Source organism: Thermobia domestica, chromosome 3 (genome assembly GCF_964235325.1).
Source record: "Thermobia domestica chromosome 3, izTheDome1.hap1.1, whole genome shotgun sequence".
Classification (NCBI taxonomy): domain Eukaryota; kingdom Metazoa; phylum Arthropoda; class Insecta; order Zygentoma; family Lepismatidae; genus Thermobia; species Thermobia domestica.
The window spans coordinates 206,240,953-206,262,940 of NC_137456.1; the positions used below are offsets into that span (position 1 = coordinate 206,240,953).

Here is a 21,988-nt window from a genome sequence, read left to right on the forward strand (position 1 = left end):
AAGTCCGCTACTTCTTAATACAGGTAGCTCCATAATTGTCCTCTCCATACTCTCTGGGCCAACACCAAAACTTTTGAGTGTCCACAGGAAATCGAACCCGGAACTACGTGCATCGTACGTACGCACACGCGCTAACCATCCGGTTCAGTATATATATAGTGACTAGCAGAATTATTCGGACACTATAGTGTTTGAACAAAAGATTGGATTTATTTCAAAGAAAAAGCAAATGTAAATTATATGCTATCATTTTCTCTGACATCCAACAAACATGAACAATTTTAGACTTCGAAAATAAAATAACTTAACAATCAATGTAAAGTAGTGAGATCAAAACAAACACAATACGAATTCGGATGTTGCAAAATTATTTGGACACCTGACCAGAAATCACACTTAACGAGTAAAAAATATAAAACTCAATATCTAGTAGGCAGTCCTTTCTGCTTAAGAACTGCATGTAGTCTATTTGACATACCATTCACAAGTTTGCGAGTGTATGCAACAATAATCTTGACCCATTCTTGACGAAGCACGTCCTTCAGATGCGCTTTCGAGGTTATGCATATTTTTCGAACTTGTTTCTCTAGTTTATCACACATTTCGAACTTGTTTGTCTAGTTTATAACACATTTCTAACTTGTTTCTTTAGTTTATAACACATTTCGAACTTGTTTCTCTAGTTTATCCCACAAATGTTCAATGGGGTTCATATCTGGAGACTAGAGAGGGGGATGGAATGTCTTTGGGCAATTGTATAGTAACCACAGATTTACAATGAGCTGTGTTTCGGGTAGAATTTGAATGTATCGAATATCCACATTTTTCTGCCTTCTTCTTTAAATTATCTTTGAGAATTTGGAGGTAGATGTGTTTCTTCATTGACTTTTCAATGAACACCAACTCATCTACTCCGGACGCTGACATGTAGCCCTATACCATTACGCTCCCTCCTTTGTATTTTACTGACGGCTGCAAATTTTGTTCCTCCAGTTCGGTATTGTTTCTTCTCCACACCAGTACCTTCCCATCAGAACAGAAGATATTGAACTTACTTTCATCAGAAAAAATCACGTAGTTCCACCAGTTGGTACCCATATACTGGTATTATTTCGCAAAACTTGTCTTTTCTTCCTGTTTGTTTTGTTGATATGAGGCTTTCTGCATGCTACGCGGCCATGAAAACTAGTTCTTCTCAGGACTCTTCTAATTGTATCGGGACTCACGTCGCCATTTATTCTCCAACCTCGTCAGCGATTTTTGAAGCTGAGTGACTCTTTTTTACTGATCCTTTCGTTGATCCTTGATTCGTTGACCCTTTTTTATTTTCCGGACTATTGCGGATTCCCGTCTCTCCGAAAATGTCTTTGGACGTCCCGTGTTAGGGAGGAAATCAACTCTATCTTCAACCTTGTATCGCTTGATAATATCACATACTGTACTTTTCTCATTTGCGACATCTCTGCAATTTTTCTGCAGCTTTTTCCTTTTTCATAATGAAAAATTGCTATTTGCCGCTTTTCAAATGTCGCGTTCTTTCCTCTTTGACCCATTCTTTGTGTTGACAACGAATTGTTGTATCTTACTGCCACGATCTCAAGAAAATTGTTCAAGTTTCGATGGATGGCCCACATGTTAACTTCAAATTTTTAAGTGACCTGCAGAAAGATCTTGCAAGTTCACCTTCAGATCAAATTCTTCTTGATATTGGAAGTTGTGGGCTGCATACTATGAATTGTGCTTTTAAAGCTGCCATGCAAGCAACAGGTTGGAAATTAGAAGAATTCCTAAGGGCGTCTTATAATTTATTCAAAGACGTTCCAGCTCGTCGTGCAGATTACATAAGATGCACAGGGTCTTCTGTGTTTCCGAAAAAATTTTGCAGCATTAGATGGACAGAAAATTCGGACGGCTTCCCGGGCGATGAAAATATTACCGAACGTAAAGAAATACGTACAGTGGGCTGTTGATGAGAAGAAAATACCACAGTGCAAAAGCTTTGATACTGTAAGACATTTCACAAATGATAACCTGCTTGGTGCAAAACTTGGCTTTTTCACAACATTAGCAAAAACTGTTGAACCTTTCCTGCGTGAATTTCAGGGAGAAACTCCATTAGCTCCGTTCCTTTACAACTCGCTCCAGGCCATAGTATTGTGTGTTGCAGGTCGTTTTGTAAAAGATAGTGTTTTGGAAGGCCGGTCATTGGTTAAGATTGATTTCAATAATAGCGAAAACTTAAAGCCAGCCAAGTTTGTAAACATTGGGTACACATCAAAGGATGCTATACGAAAAGCCAATACCGTATCGGATAGACAGACTCTTGAATTTCAACAAGACTGTCGCGCAGGATGTCAGAAATTCATACTGAAAATAATGGACAAGTCACCTCTAAAATTCAACCTGACAAGAGCAATTTCTTTCCTGGATCCAAGTGTGTTTGTTATGGATGACACTGTAGTTGCAAAGAGATTGTCCAATTGCCTAGAAATTGTAGAATCCAAGAATTGGATTTCAGGAACATTAGCTGATGAAATCCAAGGCGAATTCAAAGTTTTTGCTAAAAATCCTCTTGTATTGGAAGCAATGAGGACTTATGACAGGAAAAGTAAGAGATTAGATGACCATTGGATGGAGATGCTGCATTTAGGCGCATGCTCAATACATATGACTGATTTTGTGAAATTTCTCCTCATTTTATCTCATGGAAATGCTAGTGTGGAGAGGGGATTTTTCAATCAACAAAGAATGTTTAATTGAAAATCAAAGCTAGTTGAGTCTAATTGCACTCAGGCAGGTACATGATAAAATTTCAGCTGTGGATGGTTTTGATAAGTTTCCAATTACAAAGAGGGTTGTCCATGCTGCCCGCAATGCTCATGGAGTATATGTTGAGTCTCTGAGGAATCAAGAAGAGGAAGAGAAGAAACAGAAGAAGAGAAATGCCATTAAGGATAAAGTTATTGAACTCGAGGCAAAGAAAATGAAGTTGTTGAATGATGTCAAGGAGAAACTGTCTGCAATTGGTGATGAGATTATTGGTTTGAGGTCTTAAAACATTTAAGTGGATGTGGTCTTAACTTCAGTTTGATTGTAGTGAACTGCAAGTCTGTGATTTGAGGTTTTAAAACATTTCAGTAAAGTAGTGTTCGTTCCAGTAATTTGTGTTTTAGTAGTGGACTGTGTGTGTAGTTTTGTGACTAGTATTAAGCTTAAGGTTGGAAAGCGATAGGGATAGACATTCCTCTTCTCGTTCTGTGCAGCAGTTGGTTACAGTGGAGTGGAAACACACAAGAGAATTGAAAATTAGGCAAGTAAGTGATTAAAATTAGACTATTTATCTTCGCTAATGTTTTTTGTGATTCTTTTTTTAATAATGATCCTCTAGTCCACATTGCATTTCACTTGTAGCTTCTGTTTAAGCTTTGAAAAACAATGATATACCAATTTTAGATCTCTCTAGAAATTTTCTGGAAAACCGGGAAAATTTCTGGAAAAGTCAGGGAATTTTGAAATTCCAAATGAGTGGCCACCCTGAATACATTTAAGACCCCAGCATATTATTGTGAGACCAATCATTGGAGTATTTTAATTCAATTCTTATGAGGTGGCATACAGAAGTCTTGATTTGTTTGTTAGTAGTGTTTTATGTATATTTCGAAACAAACAATTATGAAATATGAAGTGTGTATTTTTAATAATGTAATAATGTGTGCGAATTAAATAATGTAAAAGTGTTATCTAGAAAATCGAAATGTGAAAATGCGTCTAGACAAACTAAATGAAAATGTATATATTATTGGTTATTTTGACAATTGTAACTGAAGTAGATACTTTGAGGGTAGAGAAGTATTTTTTATATCTAAATTATATCTTTTTAATTTTATTTTTACTTTAATTCTCAATAAATATAATAGAATTAAGTAAGTAGTGTACTCTTTTTAAAACTGGGCTGCTTTGCTGTTATTTGTTATCTCTGATATTAGCCAGTGCTTTCATTTTCTGGTTAACTTATGTGAGTATACTCTTTTTAGTCAAAATATTTTTGATCACCCTAAATTGGATTCACCTGGGCATGTCCTAGCAGTGACCAGACTATTTTATGAGTAATTAAAGCTCATCTGCACTCTTACTGTGTCAATCTTACATATTTTATTGAATTTTCAGTTCTTTAAATGTAAATGAAATATTATTTCAATAAATTGAAGAATTACAGATAAAACTTTAGAATGAATTACAATTGAAGAAAGAAACAAACATACAATTTAATTAAGGTGTTCATAGGCACATACCACAGCTACGCACATGATACTGCTTCTTGGATTTTATCCGCTTGGATTTTGTCCGCCTTACCAGAATTTAGCTTGGATTTTGTCCTCTTGGATTTTGTCCGCTTGGATTTTGTCCTCTTGGATTTTGTCCTACACTCGAGATAGCTATACGTCACTCTCGTGACTGATTGCAGGGTAATAAAAATCAGACGCGAATGAAGGAAGATGTGAATCGGCTAGAGAGATACAGGAAAGCTCCGAGAAAAGCAATGCATACGGCATTTGTACGTCAGAAATCTCATGTGGTGTGTAGTCCCGTTTCAAATCTAGAACCTTTTACACTAAACGCGCATCCGTCGCCATGGCCCAGTCTTGAAATTAATTATACGCAATATACAAATTTAAATACTAGAAGCAACTTAAGACGAAATGTATTGTTTTATATATATTTATTTCATGCGGGGAAAAGCAGTCCTATATCTTTTAAACAATACCAGCTGAACTAAGATTGAAGAATACTTCCACTAATGAACATTTTTAATTTGAAATAAAGTACTTACAAAAGATGTGTCTGCAGTTCAACTGTGTGTTGTTGCACAATGGGTTACAAGGTACATTTCCAAATGATCAGAAGCAAAATTTTGTCGGCGATCGGATAAAATATTCTTGTATGCAGAGAATGATCTCTCCACATCACATGAGATAACAGGAGCGTATTTCAACAGGGGGATGTAGTTGGGAGAAATATCTTCAGGGGGGTTCTTGTTTCATAGAATCTCACACACTGCCAATAGGCTGTCGTAACCCGGGTTTCTTTCCAGCACTGCATTTAGTTTCTTTCGAACTTTTTCTACTACATCTCCACACACACCTTGCAGCAGTCTCTTTGCATCCTCTATGATTTCCATGGATTCCGGAAGAGGCCGCCCAACAGTCTCTAGCTTTTTAATGCTTGTAGGTAGCCAACGAAAGTTGCTGTCTATGTATGCAATATCACACGCTACTTTTAAGTCATTAAACAGTTTCTGATCAATGTCAACTGACACAGCAGACTCCGATGGAAATGAATGAACAACAGGCTTAATTTTTTGAAAATGTTCATTGTAGAAATGTACAACCTGTATCCAAGTACCCCATCGCGTTAGCACAGGCTCCGGAGGAAGTGGCACGTCTGGTAGTTGATCTCTGTAAACTTGAACACGTTGTGGCGCCTTAACAAATATTTTTTCGTGGAAGAAACTAGTTGATTTACTTCGCAAAAGTTGTTTCTCACCTCTTCAGCAACACACTGAAGAGCATGGGCCATACAGGTGAAATGAATTAAGTGAGGGTAAAAAACTGTAAGTGCTCTAGCCGTTTTTAACATGTACGCTGCACTGTCTGTAAAGAGAACAAGGACTTTTTCCTCCTGAACTTCTCCCGGCCACAACACTTTAAGACCATAGTTTACAGAGCGAGCAATCGTGGAATGATTCGTGCGTTCCAGCAATTTACTCGCAATAAGATAGGATTTAGATGGAACATCTTCACTTAACTTTCCAATCACTAAATTTGCTACATAACGTCCCAAAACGTCTGTTGTTTCGTCCACAGAAATCCAAATATATGAACTACCTATTTCTGCCCTAATGGTATCTATAGCTTCCCTATAACAAACTTCGAGATAACACTTTCGAAGAGTGGATTCGTCAGGAATTCGACGCCCGCAGTACTTCTTCAGAAAAGCATGCTATTTTGGCACTTGAACTTTGTTCCAAGGAATGTTTGCTGCTATCATTGCTTGGCACAATTCTTTGAAAAACTCATTCACTGAAGTATCTTGATGCATTTGTGTCAAGAGTACTTGTTTTTATTTATTTATTTTTTTTTGTTTTTGCAATTCGCAAATTTTTATTTCTATCCATTTTTTTTATTTATTTTTTTTTATCACACACTTGGCACAACACCAGTTTACCGTCCGTAGTAAACGCATCATCGATAGTTACCCACGACCGCAATTTCGCGGATAAAGTAGAGGCAACCGGAGCCATTTCTAACTTCGACGGTCAATACAGAACACGTGCGTTTTGCAACTGCAATACTAGAGTACTGTCCTCCTGTCAGTCAGTTGAACAAGCGAAGTTCTTTGAAAGCTTATTTTACCTGCTACGATATTGCAATTGTCGCCAGCTTCTTGGAACGAACTCTTGCAGTAAATTGCTGGAAGCACATTAGTATACAGTTTTAACTTGAATTGCAGGATTTGCTCTCATCTTTTTTCACATCCGACCTCCGATAACAATTAAATAGACTTCATTTTAGGAATTTCCTGGCCAGTCGCCTGTCAGGCACGCTATCTGTTTTTCTCCAGAGTTGAGAATAAAGGGCGCTGCTAATGTACCCCAAAGGGAAGATTTTCACTTGTTTCTTCTTATATTTCTTTTGTTATCCGCGAAAATTCTGCGAAACATGGTTTGACAAATAAAAAAAAGAGATATTTCTCTTTCAGGAAAGAAACGAAAAGATAGACATGACAAAATTGAATCTAGATGCAAGTCATGCACAGTTGGAGAGTTTATTATATTTATTTTAAATTAAAATTTCAGTAAACGCAAAATTTTAAGACAGTTTTATGTAAAAATATGTAGAAACCATAGAAATATGTAATATTGGTCAAAATAATATTCTCCGGATTTGTATGTAATTACATATTTTTTCCTTCATATGTAGGTTCGTCAAATCCTTAAATGTTTGTGATTCACACCTGTAGGGTGCTTCAACTCAAGTTTCATATTGGGGGCGCGGTGGCTCAGTGGTAGAGCGTTCACCTCTGGTGCTTGGGGTTCCGGGTTCGATCCCAGCCTCCGCCAAGTGAACTTTGTGGTGGACAAACACCGTGCTCGTGGGTTTTCTCGGGGTTCTCCCGTTTCCTCCCACTTTCTTCATTCCACCATTTTCACTCATCTCTCATAATCACCGTCTCCTTTAGCCTAACCGGCAAAACCGTGGGACGTAAAACTCAAAGATTTCATTTTTTTCAAGTTTCATATTACATATTTTTACATAATATGTAATATGAAACTTGAGTTGAAGCACCCTACAGGTGTGAATCACAAACATTTAAGGATTTGACGAACCTACATATGAAGAAAAAATATGTAATTACATACAAATCCGGACATTACTAATAATATGTGCTCAACATGTACCATTAATTTAAAGCAATTATTTTAATAAGTCAAAAGGTTCTCAACAATCTTGGGGTCCGAACCTACGGAGGAAATTCTATGCCCATTGGAGAATGATAGAAGGGCGAAATAAATTTAAAATCTACTCCTCCGCTCAACCTCCTAACATTCCCCACTCAGCACAAGAACTCCAGCCTTTCTGCATTTGAGCCTTTTAACCATTACTTACACCCCATTAACATTCTAACGAAGGACAAATTTTCCACTAAATAAGTCCACAACAGACTTCAACTATATTAATATCATTCAAATATTAATAGAATATTTCATCTTCTTCCACCTTTTACAATTTTACCCCATTTGAACTCTACTCGCAAATCACTTGCCTCATTGTTGTACATATCACTTTAGGACATATTGCAGTGACCTGTGAAACTTCTCTTCTGCCGTAACGATTGCATAATGAAGCGACCATTGCTTCTGTTCATTCGGACTAAGAAGGTCGGATCTAAATAATGTGCATTTCAGCCATTCGATCTGCCTAGTTTAAATTATGAGTATAGCTACAAATAGTTATGGCATTAGATACAAATAATTGGAGATTTAGTTTTTTCCAGATAGTTTAGAAACTTGATATGTTGTGGTCTTAATATCTTGTACCAACATAAAAAACTTGTAAGTTTTAAATGATCGTGTAGCGAGATAGTAGATATTGAAATTAGATTAGAAAATATTTTCCTGCTGTCTCTGTTATTTTTTTTTTTTTTTTTTGATTTAATAGGAAGTTGAGTTCTGTTATCCTATAATAGCTAGATAGTTGAATATTCCTGTTTATTTTATTTTATTATTGTTTTAATTATTTATTTATTTATTTTATTTTTTACAGGTGTGGAATACCAAGTAAAAATCGTTGTTTGTCATTTTAATCTATAACTATTATGGGGAAAGCAGTATGGAATCTAATGTTGAATTCATAGACGTCAGTTGCATCAAGCGCGAACAGTTTTACGAAGAAGACATCGAGGAGCAAAAAGCAATACAAATTACAGATAAAGTTGTAAAAAGTGAAGATAGTGGACCAGATGATAAAATTTCCTCAGTATTCTCTCAGCGGAAAAAAAAGTTCCAGGATGAGTATCATCTAACGGAAGAAATAAAAAAAGAGGAGGATAAAATAGGTGAAGCAGAAGGTGGAGTCTTAGGGGAAGATAGCTACATTCTTCCAGACGGTGGAACTACTAATTTAGAAAACTTTATGCAAATGGAAATTGTAACGGAAAATCGGAGATTAAAGTTTGCTGATAATCAATCACGTAAATTAACGTCCACATGGTATGCATTTAATTTATTAAAATTTTAAAAATAATAAGTGCGATTACTGCGTCCAAATACACATAAAATGCACTAATATGTTTAAGCAATCTCTGTTGCTTTCGTGTTAGTAGCTTTGGATACTCTGGGAAGTGAGAAGACTTCCATATGTGTTTCCTAGAGCCACTGACGAAGACAACAAACATTGCTTAATCAAATTAATACAGTTGAAGTGCATTTTGGTGCAGTAAGTTGTTACTGCACCTACAAGTTATACAAATATGCGTCAAAAATCGTATCCTTAAATAAATACATGCGATTAATTTCTCCGCTTTGAGTACTGTAAATACTTACTCCTGAGCTTTGAGTACTCCGCTTTGTTTTCTGTTTTCTTCTCAATCTTCTTAACAGTTTCGTAGACTCGTTACAGGAATTTCAGATGAAATTTGAATCTTCATGGATTCCTTGTATTGTTTTCATTTTTCGTATCTTGAAGTAATGGAAAAGCTATCTTATGTTTTATATATTTGAATGAAATAGCTAGTAATTTTTGGTGGAAAATTGTATCCTACAATTAGCTGTTGAAGTTGTATATTATAGGATGAATGATATGATAGCCAGTCCATCATAATCTTCGCTCCCAGTAGATGAATACCTCTCCGAATAAATAACTTTTGAAACCCAAAATCAAATCACAGACATTGATATTTCTAACAAAGGTACCGGCAATGATTTTACATACACACACACATATATATATATATATATACATACATACATACATACATACATATACAATAATAATAATAATAATAATAATAATAATAATAATAATTAGTATTATTATTAAGTATTCTGCCTACTGGCAGGTCCTGGGAGTAATGAGGTTTCTTTTTCTTCTTTTTTTTTCTTTTCTTATTAATTTTCAGTTTAGGCCTGGAAATGTTTCTTCCATCTTTCTCGACTTTCAGTTTTCTCTTTTAACTACCAATATTTTTTCTAATTTTCAAGTCATCGATCAATTGTGTTCTTCTTCTCCCTACTCCTCGCTTTCCTTCCACCTTTCCTTCTATGGTCGTATGAAGAAGACAGTTTCTTCGCGTGTGTCCAACCCAATTGGCCTTTCTACGAAGGAAATAAATATGGTTGCTGAGTGATGGAGCACAGATCTCTGATGCAGTCCCAGTCAATGTGAACATGTGGTAAACAACATTCTGTCCATGAATTGTATCGAGCTTTCTAGTTTCCTTTCGCCTTCTTATCATTCTGTTAATTCGTCGTCATCATTAAGTTACACTTATCGTCTGTCTTCTTTAGCCTACAGGGTATTAACGTGGAAAAGTTAAGACCTTTACGTTTTTAGAGCTCTCTTACGGGCAGGTGGGAGAGAGTTCGAGGGATATGGAAGCCAATTAGAAGGCAGATTTGAATTACAACCTCAACTAACTGACGAAAATTACGGATTCAGTACTCAAGTACCACGGAACACGGATGAAGCTCGAAAACAAGAAATATGCAGATATTATATGTGGATAACAAGATATAACCTAATTTGCTTAAAATCAAATTACCTAGTATTTTGATTACGAATGACCGAGTTCATTGCTGAAACAGAAATACTTTAAAAAGCGTTATTTTAATTATACATTTTACTATGTATAAAGAAATACTTGTGTTTATAAAACTCTTATGTATGAATCATTTTGTGTATCACTTATTCATCAGATCTTAAAATTGTAAAGAAACATTAGTATTTCAAAGAAATTTACATTTCACAATATATATACACGAGAGGCATGCCAAAAGTTTTTAGATTTTTGAAAAATCAATTTATTTACACAAAACCGTACAATTTCTCGAAATAGTCCCCTCAAGCATCAATATTTTGCCTTATTAAGAATTTAGGATTTTAGATTTTTGGGTTTTTGGCATCTATGGCCATTTAGCCTATCACGTTTCAGGGATGACGTCCCTCGGCGAGCACACTATCCGGGAAAAGGAAAGGAAGAAATGATTTTGGGAAGGAAGGAAGCGGCCTGGGACCTATAAGTTAGGTACCACCCCTGCATTCCCCCATGTAAAGTATGAGAGGGGAATTAACACTTCCTCTCAATAAAAATTATTCTCATTACACAGTGAAATAAAATAGAAAATAGGGTAAAATTAATATATAATCACTGCCTTTGTTGACAAGGTGATATAATTTATTTTAATTACTGAATGATCACTTTTATCAGTAATTAAGACTACTAATATAATTGCTTTTGTTTGAAAGGGAAAAATCTCGATCATGAAGCAGCTAGAATGGGATGTCCTCGTCAATTCCTGTTCATATTTGTCAAACTGCACAGCAATTATTTCTTCTTTCTTTAACAGTTGTTTCTTTCATTCTTCGCGAAACGTCGATGATGTCTTGAATTGAGAGTGACATTGAACTAAAAATTGAGCTTGAGTATATAACTTATTCATCAGTAAAATTACCACCTTTCAGTAAGCCTAATGCGGGACACACTTGTCTAACAGTGCAGATTACCAGTTCCTTATACCCAAATATGTGCATGGGACAGTTTAGTAAGAATCATAGAAGGAAATACGTTGTCCTATTCATGAATGGAAATTGCAATGAAAATTTAAACCAGAGACGGAAAACTCGCAGTTTCAGCTTGTTGGCGGTTAATTGAATAGAAGTTAGGAACCATTGGACCGACCAAAGAATATCATCATTGGTGGTGATTTCACTGCTGCTTTATAACACGAAAAATTTTAGCGCTAAAACTATTTCGATATCTTGATAGTCATAATACATATCGAGGATCAAAATTTACAAACTCGCTTTGTCGCATATTTTATAAGTTTGGTTAATTTGGCGTCCCGCTCTTAGGCGTAATTAGGGATGCTAAATATTTTCTTAAAATCCGGAATGGCCTGCCTAATTCGGGATAGATGGCAACCCTATTCATCACGTTATCTCTTGTGGCTGTATAGGTAGTGTACACACCGTCGAAGTGGGAAACCTGGATTCGATTTCCGGCGAGAGTTCATGCAGTTCGGATTTCGTGCTAAGATGTAGATGTGGATCATATCCTCAGTGCTGAAAGGGACATTAAACTCTAGTCAACCAACCACTCCATTCTATTTTATTTTGTAAATGAAAATCGTAATAAGAGATTATTGATAAATTTCTCCTTCTTTCTTTAATTAATAGAAATTGCTTAAATAACTATCTTATTGTTTACAGCTCAGTACAATTGATTAATAGAGGTTCGTAGACTCGAATTCATTTCGTGTTATGCACAGGGGTAAAAGTGGGGGACGCCGTCCCATACCTTCGAAAAATATGAACTTTGTCCCCCAGTTCTTAAAAGATTATGTGTTAAGATAGGCAGGGAGACGGCGTGAAGTCATGCCGCTACCTACCGTCCCCTATCTTTTCAGATCCACTTTTTACCCCTAGTTATGCATATAGTTGCCAACTAATAAACAATTCTATGTACTACTCACATGTATTGAAAATATCACGATGCTTAAGTATTACATTAATTCTCAGCATATCGGTTTACAAAATATAATAACTCATACGAATTTTCGCACTTTATTATTTTCAGACAGTTGTCCCCCTATCAAACCCCTTGACTTGGGTATAATGAGAAGTGAAAAGTAAGTTCAAATAGCTGAGTATTAAATTTTTGAATGAGACCATTGATATTGTAATGATTTGGTAGAGTCAATAATGGACCGAGATTTATCCCCTTCACCAATTTATTAGAAAATTTAAATACAGATAGAGACTAAAATAGTGTCTATCTTGTTATTGACCAGATGAGAGGAAATAGGTGTTTTGCACGGTGACCCTTCTCTCAAAGCAGTCTCCAAGGCACCTGCTGGTTCTGGTGAGTCTTGAAGGATAACCCCCTGAGCTCAAGGCAGCCTCGCGGGGCTTGGTTGTAGTAAGGATCCCTAGTCCAATGCGACCTCGGATAAGGATAGGTGTACCCCTAGTCCAGTGCGACCTCAGGGCTGGTGTATTTTATTTGATCAGTTGGTCGACTGATGCTGGATCCCTCGGTGGTCGGGCTTTTATCTGTCCTGTTCGGGCCCTTCCGTGAGGTCCGTCTTCTTTCGGCGTTCTTCGGTGTCTTTCGTGTCGGCTTCTTGTCTGCTAGGCTGTTTACAATCAATAGCACGTGTTGTGTTGACATGTGGTTTTGTCATGATGTGGAGATCCTTACAATATAGAATCCCATTTTTTTCAAGGTTGTCTTCACCTAAGTTCAGTTGGATTTCATCATTCTTATATGGTAAGACTCAAACACATTCCTTTCAATAGGCGATATAATTTTTCTAATCACTTGAGCCTCCTTGATACTGTGATTGGACATCCCTAGATGTATAGGTAGAGCTGAAAGCAATGAAACCAGCATCCGATTTTATCTCATATGCTTCTTAATTCTGGTGCCGATATTTCTCTTGGTCATATCGATATACAATCCATTAACGAAGAATTTCTTAAACTCTCGTATGTACGCATTTTTTAATATTTTTATAGTTTGTAAACTATTTCTCTATCAGTATAACGTACCGGTAAATCTTATGAATCACGATTGCGTAATTTGGTATTCGTGTCTGCATATAACTTCTAAACATTAACAATATACATTGCAACGTTGACATCACTTTCTCACTTTATTGTGAGAAAGTCTGTCGTTAACATAAGCCTGTGTACGTAGCATCACAAAGTTACTTAAATGTGCTGTTACATAACTGGGAGAACTTTCAACTACCAAAACTATTAGATCCCCAAACTATGCTATGCATCTGTCAGGTCTTGTAGAACAGCTTTGTCATACCTCCTTTCATCTGTCGACACATATCAGAGCAAAAACAATAAGAGATATTGAGAAGCGATTTTTTTTCAATCGACTCAGCGTCTCAAGAGTAGGTTCCTTCTCCTCGGGTGACCGTCTATTTAAAACGGAAGTTGTACGAATTAGTCGTTTCTGGTTTCCACGTTTATCGCCGTAGAGCGAAAATGGTAACAAAGAACAAAAATATGTTGTCTGCAAACGATTCAACGTCTCAGGGAAACATAGCAGAACTATCCGCAACACACTACAAAGGTGAGGTGATTGCCATTTACTATACTTCCAGTTTCAGTGTGGCTTTCCACAGAGAAAAAACGGTAAGGGATATCGAGAAGTAGTTGTTTGCAATCATTCAGCGTCCATTTTTTCTGTTTACCTTCTGTTCAAACCGGTAGTAGTTAAAAATTAACCATTTCGGGTTGATCGTTTATCACCATAGAATGAAAATATCAATACATAACTAAAAGCAGTTTTATGCAAACGATTCAGCTTTTCAAGATGACATACCATGACTATATTCAGAACTCTACCAAAACAGAAGTGGTTCAAATTTACTATTCCAATTTCAAGACTGGTTTCCATAGAACAAAAACATTAAGGGACATCGAGATGCGGCTTTTTGCAATATTTTCAGCGTCTCAAGATTACGTTCCATCTTTTCTATTAAGCATCTATTCAAACTAGAAGCGATTTAAATTATTTCCGGTTTCAACACATAACGCCATGAAACAAAAATGATAGTATATGACAAGCGGTTTTCTGCAATCGATGAAGGCTCTCAAGAGAACATGTCATCACAACATGCAATGTTCTCACAAAACCGGAAGTTGTTGAAGTTTACTATAACTTGCGGTTTCAATGTTGATTTTCATTGAGTAAACACGTTGACATACGTAAATGCAATTTTTTGCAATAGATTTCATCTTCTCCCTTAATCCTCTATTCAAACCGGAAGTGGTTCAAATTAACCGTTTCCGTTTTCAATATTTATCGCCATAGAATAAAAATGGTAGTAGATAACGACAAGCTGTATTCTGCAATCGTTTCAAAGCCTCTAAAGAATATATCATCAACAGTTCAACACTGTAGCAAAGCCAGAAGTGATTCAAATTTACTACTGCTTCCAGTATTAATACTGAATTCCATAGAGTAAAAACGAAAAAAAAAAAAAAAAATCGAGATTTTTGAAATCGACCAGCGTGCGAAGGATAAACTCCATCTCCTCTGTTGATCCTTTAGTCAAATCGGAAGTGATTCAAATTAATCATTTCCGGTTTTAACGTTTACCACAATAGAACGAAAACGCTTACAGACAGCAAGAAGCGTCTTTCTGCACACGATTCGGCATCTCAAGGAGACATACCATGACCATCTGCAAATTTACCCAAATCGGAAGTGGTTCAAAATTACTTTAGGTTTCAATACTGATATCAAGAGAACAAAAACAGTAGGAGATATCGAGATGCGTTTTTTCTGCAATCGATTCTGCATCCTAAAATTAGGTTTTATCTCCTCTCTTAACCCTTTATTCACACCTGCAGTGATTCCAATTAACCATTTCAAGCTTCAACCTTTATCCCCATAGAACAAGAATAGTGAGGGATAGTGAGTAATGGCTTTTTTTTTATGTGAATTTAGCATCCGAGGAACAGGTTCTATCTTCGATCTTATTTATCTATTGCAGCTAGTAATTGTAGATGTCCTACTTCAAGTTTGAGTATTGAGTTCGTGTAGTTTGGAAGTCTACTGTAGTTTCGCACTGTAAAACGTACCTCATTTGTTTTAACTTCGTGTCACTCATTGCTTTTTTTTAAAAAAATTAATTATAATATATATATATATATATATATATATATATATAAATTTTTATTTCTTCTTCGCTGTACCATGTTCTATTAACTTCCCTTCGGTATGTTCATTGATACCGTAGAAGGTACCAGAAGTCTCTGTACTTGATTTTTGTTTTGTTACACATCTCTTTGCACTAGTTTGATGTTATACATATTTTGATTTAGTGTCCTTAATATATCATTTCAGTTGCATTGTATTGGTTTTGGACATGGGAATAATACTTGTATATCATTTATATAGTTCTTCTTAGGTGCATTATTTCCGTACTTAATATTACATTAATTTATTAACATAATTTGCGATTTCTTTTGAAATATGCCAGTCGATGCAAATGTAAGAAATAACCGAAATTTCATTTTATCCAAAACAGAATTTATAACTTTCTTTATTCAACCTATTTTGTAATACTGCAGTCGTAAGTTATTTTGTAACAATTAAAAATACATACGCTATTAATTTCTACATAGATTCAGCTCAGGCGAGTTCGCAGGCATGTTTTGTTTTGAAATATAAAAATATTTTAGAGAAGAATTAACGATGTGAGTTGTAGCATTGACATGTTTTAACACCTCAAATAACTTATTTTTTATTATCATTATTGATAAGCTTTTCAGTCTGTAAAATTCATGTAAAATAAGCGGTTCTTAATCATATAACGTATTGATATTTGTTTCGGCATAGGGATAGCAGAACAGAAGATCCATCTACAAATGTTTGTATTCGACATTCAGATGTGGAATTTGAGAAGCTGTTGGTCAAGTGTCCACACTGTCAGAAACCTTTCTCTCGATACGATCTTGTGAAACATATAAGAACTCACACCGGAGAGAAGCCATATACGTGTCATGAATGTGGAAAAACTTTCTCCAGACAAGACTATCTTACTTGTCACTTACGAATTCATTCTGGAGAAAAGCCTTATACGTGCCATTTTTGTAGTAAGTCATTCTCAGGTGCTGGGAACATGAAGACTCATATAAGAATTCATACTGGGGAGAAGCCTCATAGTTGTCCTCATTGTGATAAGGCGTTTTCTACGACTAAATCGTTGAAAATTCATTTGCGTACTCATACAGGTGAAAGACCGTATATTTGTAATCAGTGTAACAAACTGTTCTCTACAGCAAGTAATCTAAAGGCTCATGTGCGAACACATACAGGGGAGAAGCCGTATCTGTGTGAGCAGTGTAACAAAGCTTTCCTTTCGCCCAGTGATTTAAAAGTGCACATTAGAAAACATACAGGAGAAAAGCCATATATCTGTGAACACTGCAATAAGTCTTTTTCAACAACTAAAGTCCTGAAAATTCATATGAGAACACATACAGGGGAACGACCCTACAACTGTCAGCATTGTAACAAGTCCTATTTAACAGCAAGCAACCTAAAAGCACATATTAATAGACATGCAAGTAGAGAAGACAATAAGTTGAGAACTGAAATTTTAAATAATATAGTGACTGCTTTGCGAAGGATTGATAGTGGTGACTGAGGTGATTTGAAATATTTCTTTCACAATTAATATTTCCATATTTTTTCTTAAAAGAAAGTTCTTTTGAAATAATATATACAGATATTTATTGTGAGTTTTTATATTTTCTTTTAAAAAAGAGTGGAGTTACTAAGGTATAATTACTTTCAAATTCCATGTAGCTCTCTCATAACGAAATATTTTATTAGAAACTTTCTTAGTTGCTTTGAAGACATTAACATTGAAAAAGAAAACAATGCTTAACTTCGTAATTAACAGAGTAATATTTATTAAGGATGTAAGTAATGGTTTCTAGTAAACCAGAGTCAGATTTGTGTTAAAATATGATTAGTTTTCATTGAGATCATCAGAGTCTGGCTAGATTGTTGTGGCATTGGAATCTGCCCTGATTCGATCCTCAGACCTTCGTCTACACGGGCTTATGTCATTATACCTGGAAACTTAGCATAGGACAGTATCCGGCTGTTTATAGGATGTCAAACCGTTGTTGAAAGATGCAAATTCATGGATTTATGTGTATCATAAACTGCAACAAACGGGAGGAACATATCTTTTTTCTTGTACTATCGCTTTGCCGCGTTTCCTAAAAAAGCGTTTCTGTCGACCCAAGCACTCCTACTTCTACACCTGACATCGACAACTACAACCAGGAACCAGGGAGAAGTTGGTATCCGGACCATGTTTACGAAGTATTTGGCTTCCATATATATAAACCTGGGACACTTAGTTCACTGTATGGTCAGACCTAATGCTGGCTTCTTATTCGCAAGATCTTAGAAAAGGATAAAAAATGTCGCCTGCTGATCCTTGCTTTGAGACCAAAAGTTTGTTGTTGAGACAAAGTGAAATCTGTGGACTTCAGTGGAAGCCACATGATTAAACGGAATCCTGAACTCCAATATCGTCCACAGGAGACTACTGAGGCTAACGATCCTTCTAGTCAGGTGTCAAAGCATTCCCTTAACGTGCTTGTCCTCTAGACTCACGTACTATCTACTTTCGTCTAAGTTTCGGTTTCTGTATTCTGTCAAAGCATTTGGTTCTTATAATCAAATTACTATAAAAACATCCGAACATCTAGGTTAAGTGTTGTTTGTCGACCTCTCTCATCCTTGATACTGGAATAAGTATATTATTGGTAAGACCCCAGATTCTACTATTGGAAAATTACACTAAGTACTGTCTTTTTATTACTAGAAAGGAGGCCCGTATTTATATATTATGCGCCGCTGTGCTCTAAATAATATGCTGTCTCCACCTCCCTGCACAAAGTAATGTCTCAAACAAGGAAACAAGCTGTGATTTTGCAAACGTACCAGCTTGTCTTGAGTAGCAGTTTAGGTATTGCAAGTTACAAAAGTTACAACATAATTTTAAATGGCCTAATTCTCTCAGTGATAATTATGATGTGGTGTTCTGCCCGAAGATAGGTGTTTGACCCGAAGGTCCCTGGGAAATGTGAACCTATGGGGTCAGTCCGTGCTAAGTGATCACGAAAAAAGGAAAATTGCCGCTCGAACTTTTTTTTTTTAATCTAATTTGTTCAGAAATGTTGAGTCGATGTAAAAGTACTTCAAAACCACAATTAATTATTTTTTTTTACAACATCGCATTGCGACGCAGCAGCTGCCGCCATTTTGCGTTTTCTCGATTTCAGGCGTTTACATTGTTTTGAAAATCTCAGCATGTATTTGTCCTACCAAATTAAAAATTGCTGGACTTCTCCAACTTGTGCTGAGCTAAAACTTTGATCTCTTTAACATTTTTGCCTAAAACCACTTGAAAGGGATGAAATCAGGGCCTAACATAGCAACATTTTTGGACATTGAAAACATGTTTGGGAAGAGGAAGCAGCTGACGTAGAGGTCTGAATTTGTGTGCGCATGTAGTCCGGGGTCATAAGTTTATACTCAAAACTTTGTAGACCTGTAGCTGCTCCCAAAGGCCTGAAAAAAATTGTAAAGTTGGGAAATTATGCCAATTCGGCGTTCTCTGTCCAATATATCCAATGGGGCTGGATAAAAAATCTGAAATTTTGAGAATAGTTACTCCTTTAGTATACCAAGACACAACAACAAAGCGCGTTTTGTGCTTTTGAGTAGAAGGAGGTCAAAGTATTAAGGAGTGACGTCGTACTCTGGGAAGGTGTTTTGTTCATAAATTCAATTGGAAATTCGTTGTTGTGACGTAAAGTAAAGAAGGAAGTAGTTCAGTCAAGGTTCTCACGCTCGTTTCTTTCCTCTAGTTGTGGCTCACTGTCTTATCATATCCACAACAGCAGTAGTGAAGAATGCCGCTTCAGCAGAAGGCGAGAAAAGTCAATATGTACACTTGACAAAAAGTGCGTAAGTACTCATTGCTCTTGCTGCTTGCTATACCAATGATATTCAATCATGTTTATTCTTGTTTTAATGTCAGCTCATGTAGGAGACTGTTGTCCTTTTGTTTGATTTACATTCCCTAGTTAGTGAACACTCAGTCGCTGTAAACACTGAATTTGTGAACAACGAATTTCCAATTGAATTTGTAAACAAAACACTTCCCAGAGTACGACATCATTCCATAATACTTTGATCCCCTTCTACTCAAAAACACAAAACGCACTTTGTCGTGTGTTATGGTATACTAAAGGAGTAACTATTCTCAAAATTTCAGATTTTTTTTTATCCAGGCCCATTGGAGATATTGGACAATGCAATATGCCAAATTGGCATAATTCTCCAACTTAAACGATTTTTTTCCAGGCCTTTGGGAGCAGCTACAGGTCTACAAAGTTTTGAGTATAAATTTATGACCACGGACTATGTGCAGACCCAAATTCAGACCTCAATGTCAGCTGCTTCCTCTTCCCAAGCATGTTTTCAATGTACAAAAATATCACTACTGTAGTCCTTGATTTCACCCCTTTCAAGTGGTTTTAGGCAAAAATATTAAGAGGACAAAGTTTTAGCTCTGCACAAGTTGGAGACGCTCAGTAAGTTTCATTTCGGTAGGACTAGCTCATGTGGAGGTATTGAATAATTTGTAAATGCCTCAAATCGAGAAAACGCGAAATGGCGGCAGCCGCTGCGTAGTAACGAGATGTTTTAAACATCCAATGATAGTGGTTTTGAAGTACCGTGATATTGGATAAGCATTCATGAAAAAATTAGATTTTTTGGAGATGGTCGAGCGGCACATGCTTGATCACTTAGAATGGATTGACTCCATGGTAGTTTACCATTGCCTTCCATGGAATGATGATGATGTACTAAGGACGGATTATTCACATTATTCACCGTCAGTAATGGTTTAGTAGCATGTATATTAATAATACAGTAAGTTGTCTTGTCTGTCTGTCTGTCTGTAGCTTTTTTCAATTCGACAACCATAATAGAAACATGAAATTTTAATATATTTTAAAGCTAACAGAAAAATGGTCCAAATGACTTGTTCCAGGTCCCTAGGTCTCATCTGAGCTGAGATATGGGGGTGCAAAGTCCCCATAAGAACAACATAGGACATTTTAAAAATAATCAAAAACGACCAATATTAGAGTTGAATTCATATATTTTGGGGTCGCTGAGATGAATAGTGACAGTTTTAATCCAATTCAACTTCAAGATCATACTCCAATCCCCCAAGGAAGGGGGCGAGATTTTAAAAATAATTGAAAACGACAGATATTAGTGTTGAATTCATAGTTTTCGAGATCGCTGAGTTCAACGGTATCAGCTTTCACGATGTTCAAGTTCATCCTCACCCCTTAGAGTGGGAGAGGATAACATTTTAAAAATAGTCAGATAAGCTAGCTAATTAGTAACTACTGTAATTAGAGCAAATCACACACATTTACAAATTTCCTCGCGCTTGCGCGGGACTCTGCGGGTTGCTAGTTTTAAATATTACTTTATTGTCAATCCATAAAAAAAATTACTGCCCCCCCCCAAATTCTACCGCCCTCTACTCGAGCACAGAATAGCGCTTACCTAAATACGGACCTACTGGAAAGTGATGGAGAATGCTGTGCCTTTTTTTATGAAAAAGATGTATAATTTTTTTCTCTTAATTTTTTATGTATTTTTGTTTACTAAGTACGAATTTATTCTAATTGATACTTATTTTTAGCAATCTTAAGTTTAATTTCCTGTAAATCTTCGTTATTATATTATTATTTATTATTGTTATAAATCTTTGTTATTGTACTATTGTTATTGTTATATTTTATACAAATATAACAGATTAAGAACAAGTTATTCGTATTATACTGTCTATTTATTTTGTATTTTTCTTAAACGAATAACGACACGATAGCCTACAGAGGTGTCTATTATAGAACCCGAGACTGACGCTTACCTCTGCCTTTAATTACAGAGGCTAGCTATTTTTCTTTTTATTGGAGTGTCATCCCTATCTTCAGGAATATCGTCCTCCATTCAATGATATTATTGAATCCCAAATTCAGAATGGCATATGGCAATTGCGCTTCAAAAAATGCTATGTTGTCGTCATGAAGGATAAGTTGTTGAAGAAGTTTATTAATTTTTTTTACTGGTCGATTGTGAGATGTTTTGGTGTATTTACGAATCTTACTACCATAAATTTTGTGTTTCACATGTCTATTCTTTTTGAATTTTATTCTACAGTAGTAACGCGCAAGGGTGTTAATTACAAATCAGTGTGTATTTTCCATTCTAATCTATCCTTTGACTACATCCGCTTGAGATAATCCCATCTAATGGACACTTATTCCTTCCGTCACATCCTATCCGTGAATTTCTTATTGGTCACCCTGTATATTTAACAAGTCCCATCCTCTGCATCAATTTCTCATGATTTTCTTCTGTTTGATTTGTCTGGATTTTCTAGCATTTTCAAGAAATAGAAACTCTCAACTTTGTAAATTAGCCTTATTTTGCTCTTGTAGGTTATTGTGCTAATTTCTAATCAGCACATTCTTCGTCCTTCCTTTCCGACTAGCGGAAGTTGTACTTTATGCTTTTCTATCGACGTGAATGCTATCTCATTAGGGCGTGTCATTTTTGAGGGTGAAAT

At 36.0% G+C, this 21,988-nt stretch overlaps 1 protein-coding gene across 12 annotated transcripts in view; it reads left to right on the plus strand.

Annotated features, from left to right (window-relative positions):
- Positions 1–21,186, plus strand: part of LOC145680937 (uncharacterized) — a 31,006-nt gene extending 9,820 nt beyond the window's left edge. For all 12 annotated transcript variants that reach the window (XM_081752135.1, XM_081752134.1, XM_081752125.1 and 9 more), the window contains 2 exons: positions 8,325–8,770; positions 16,144–21,186. In XM_081752135.1, coding sequence (XP_081608261.1) covers positions 8,391–8,770; positions 16,144–16,954 — 1,191 coding nt within the window. In that variant the 5' untranslated portion in view covers positions 8,325–8,390 and the 3' untranslated portion in view covers positions 16,955–21,186. The remainder of the gene's footprint in view (positions 1–8,324; positions 8,771–16,143) is intronic.
- Positions 21,187–21,988: the final 802 nt, after the last annotated feature.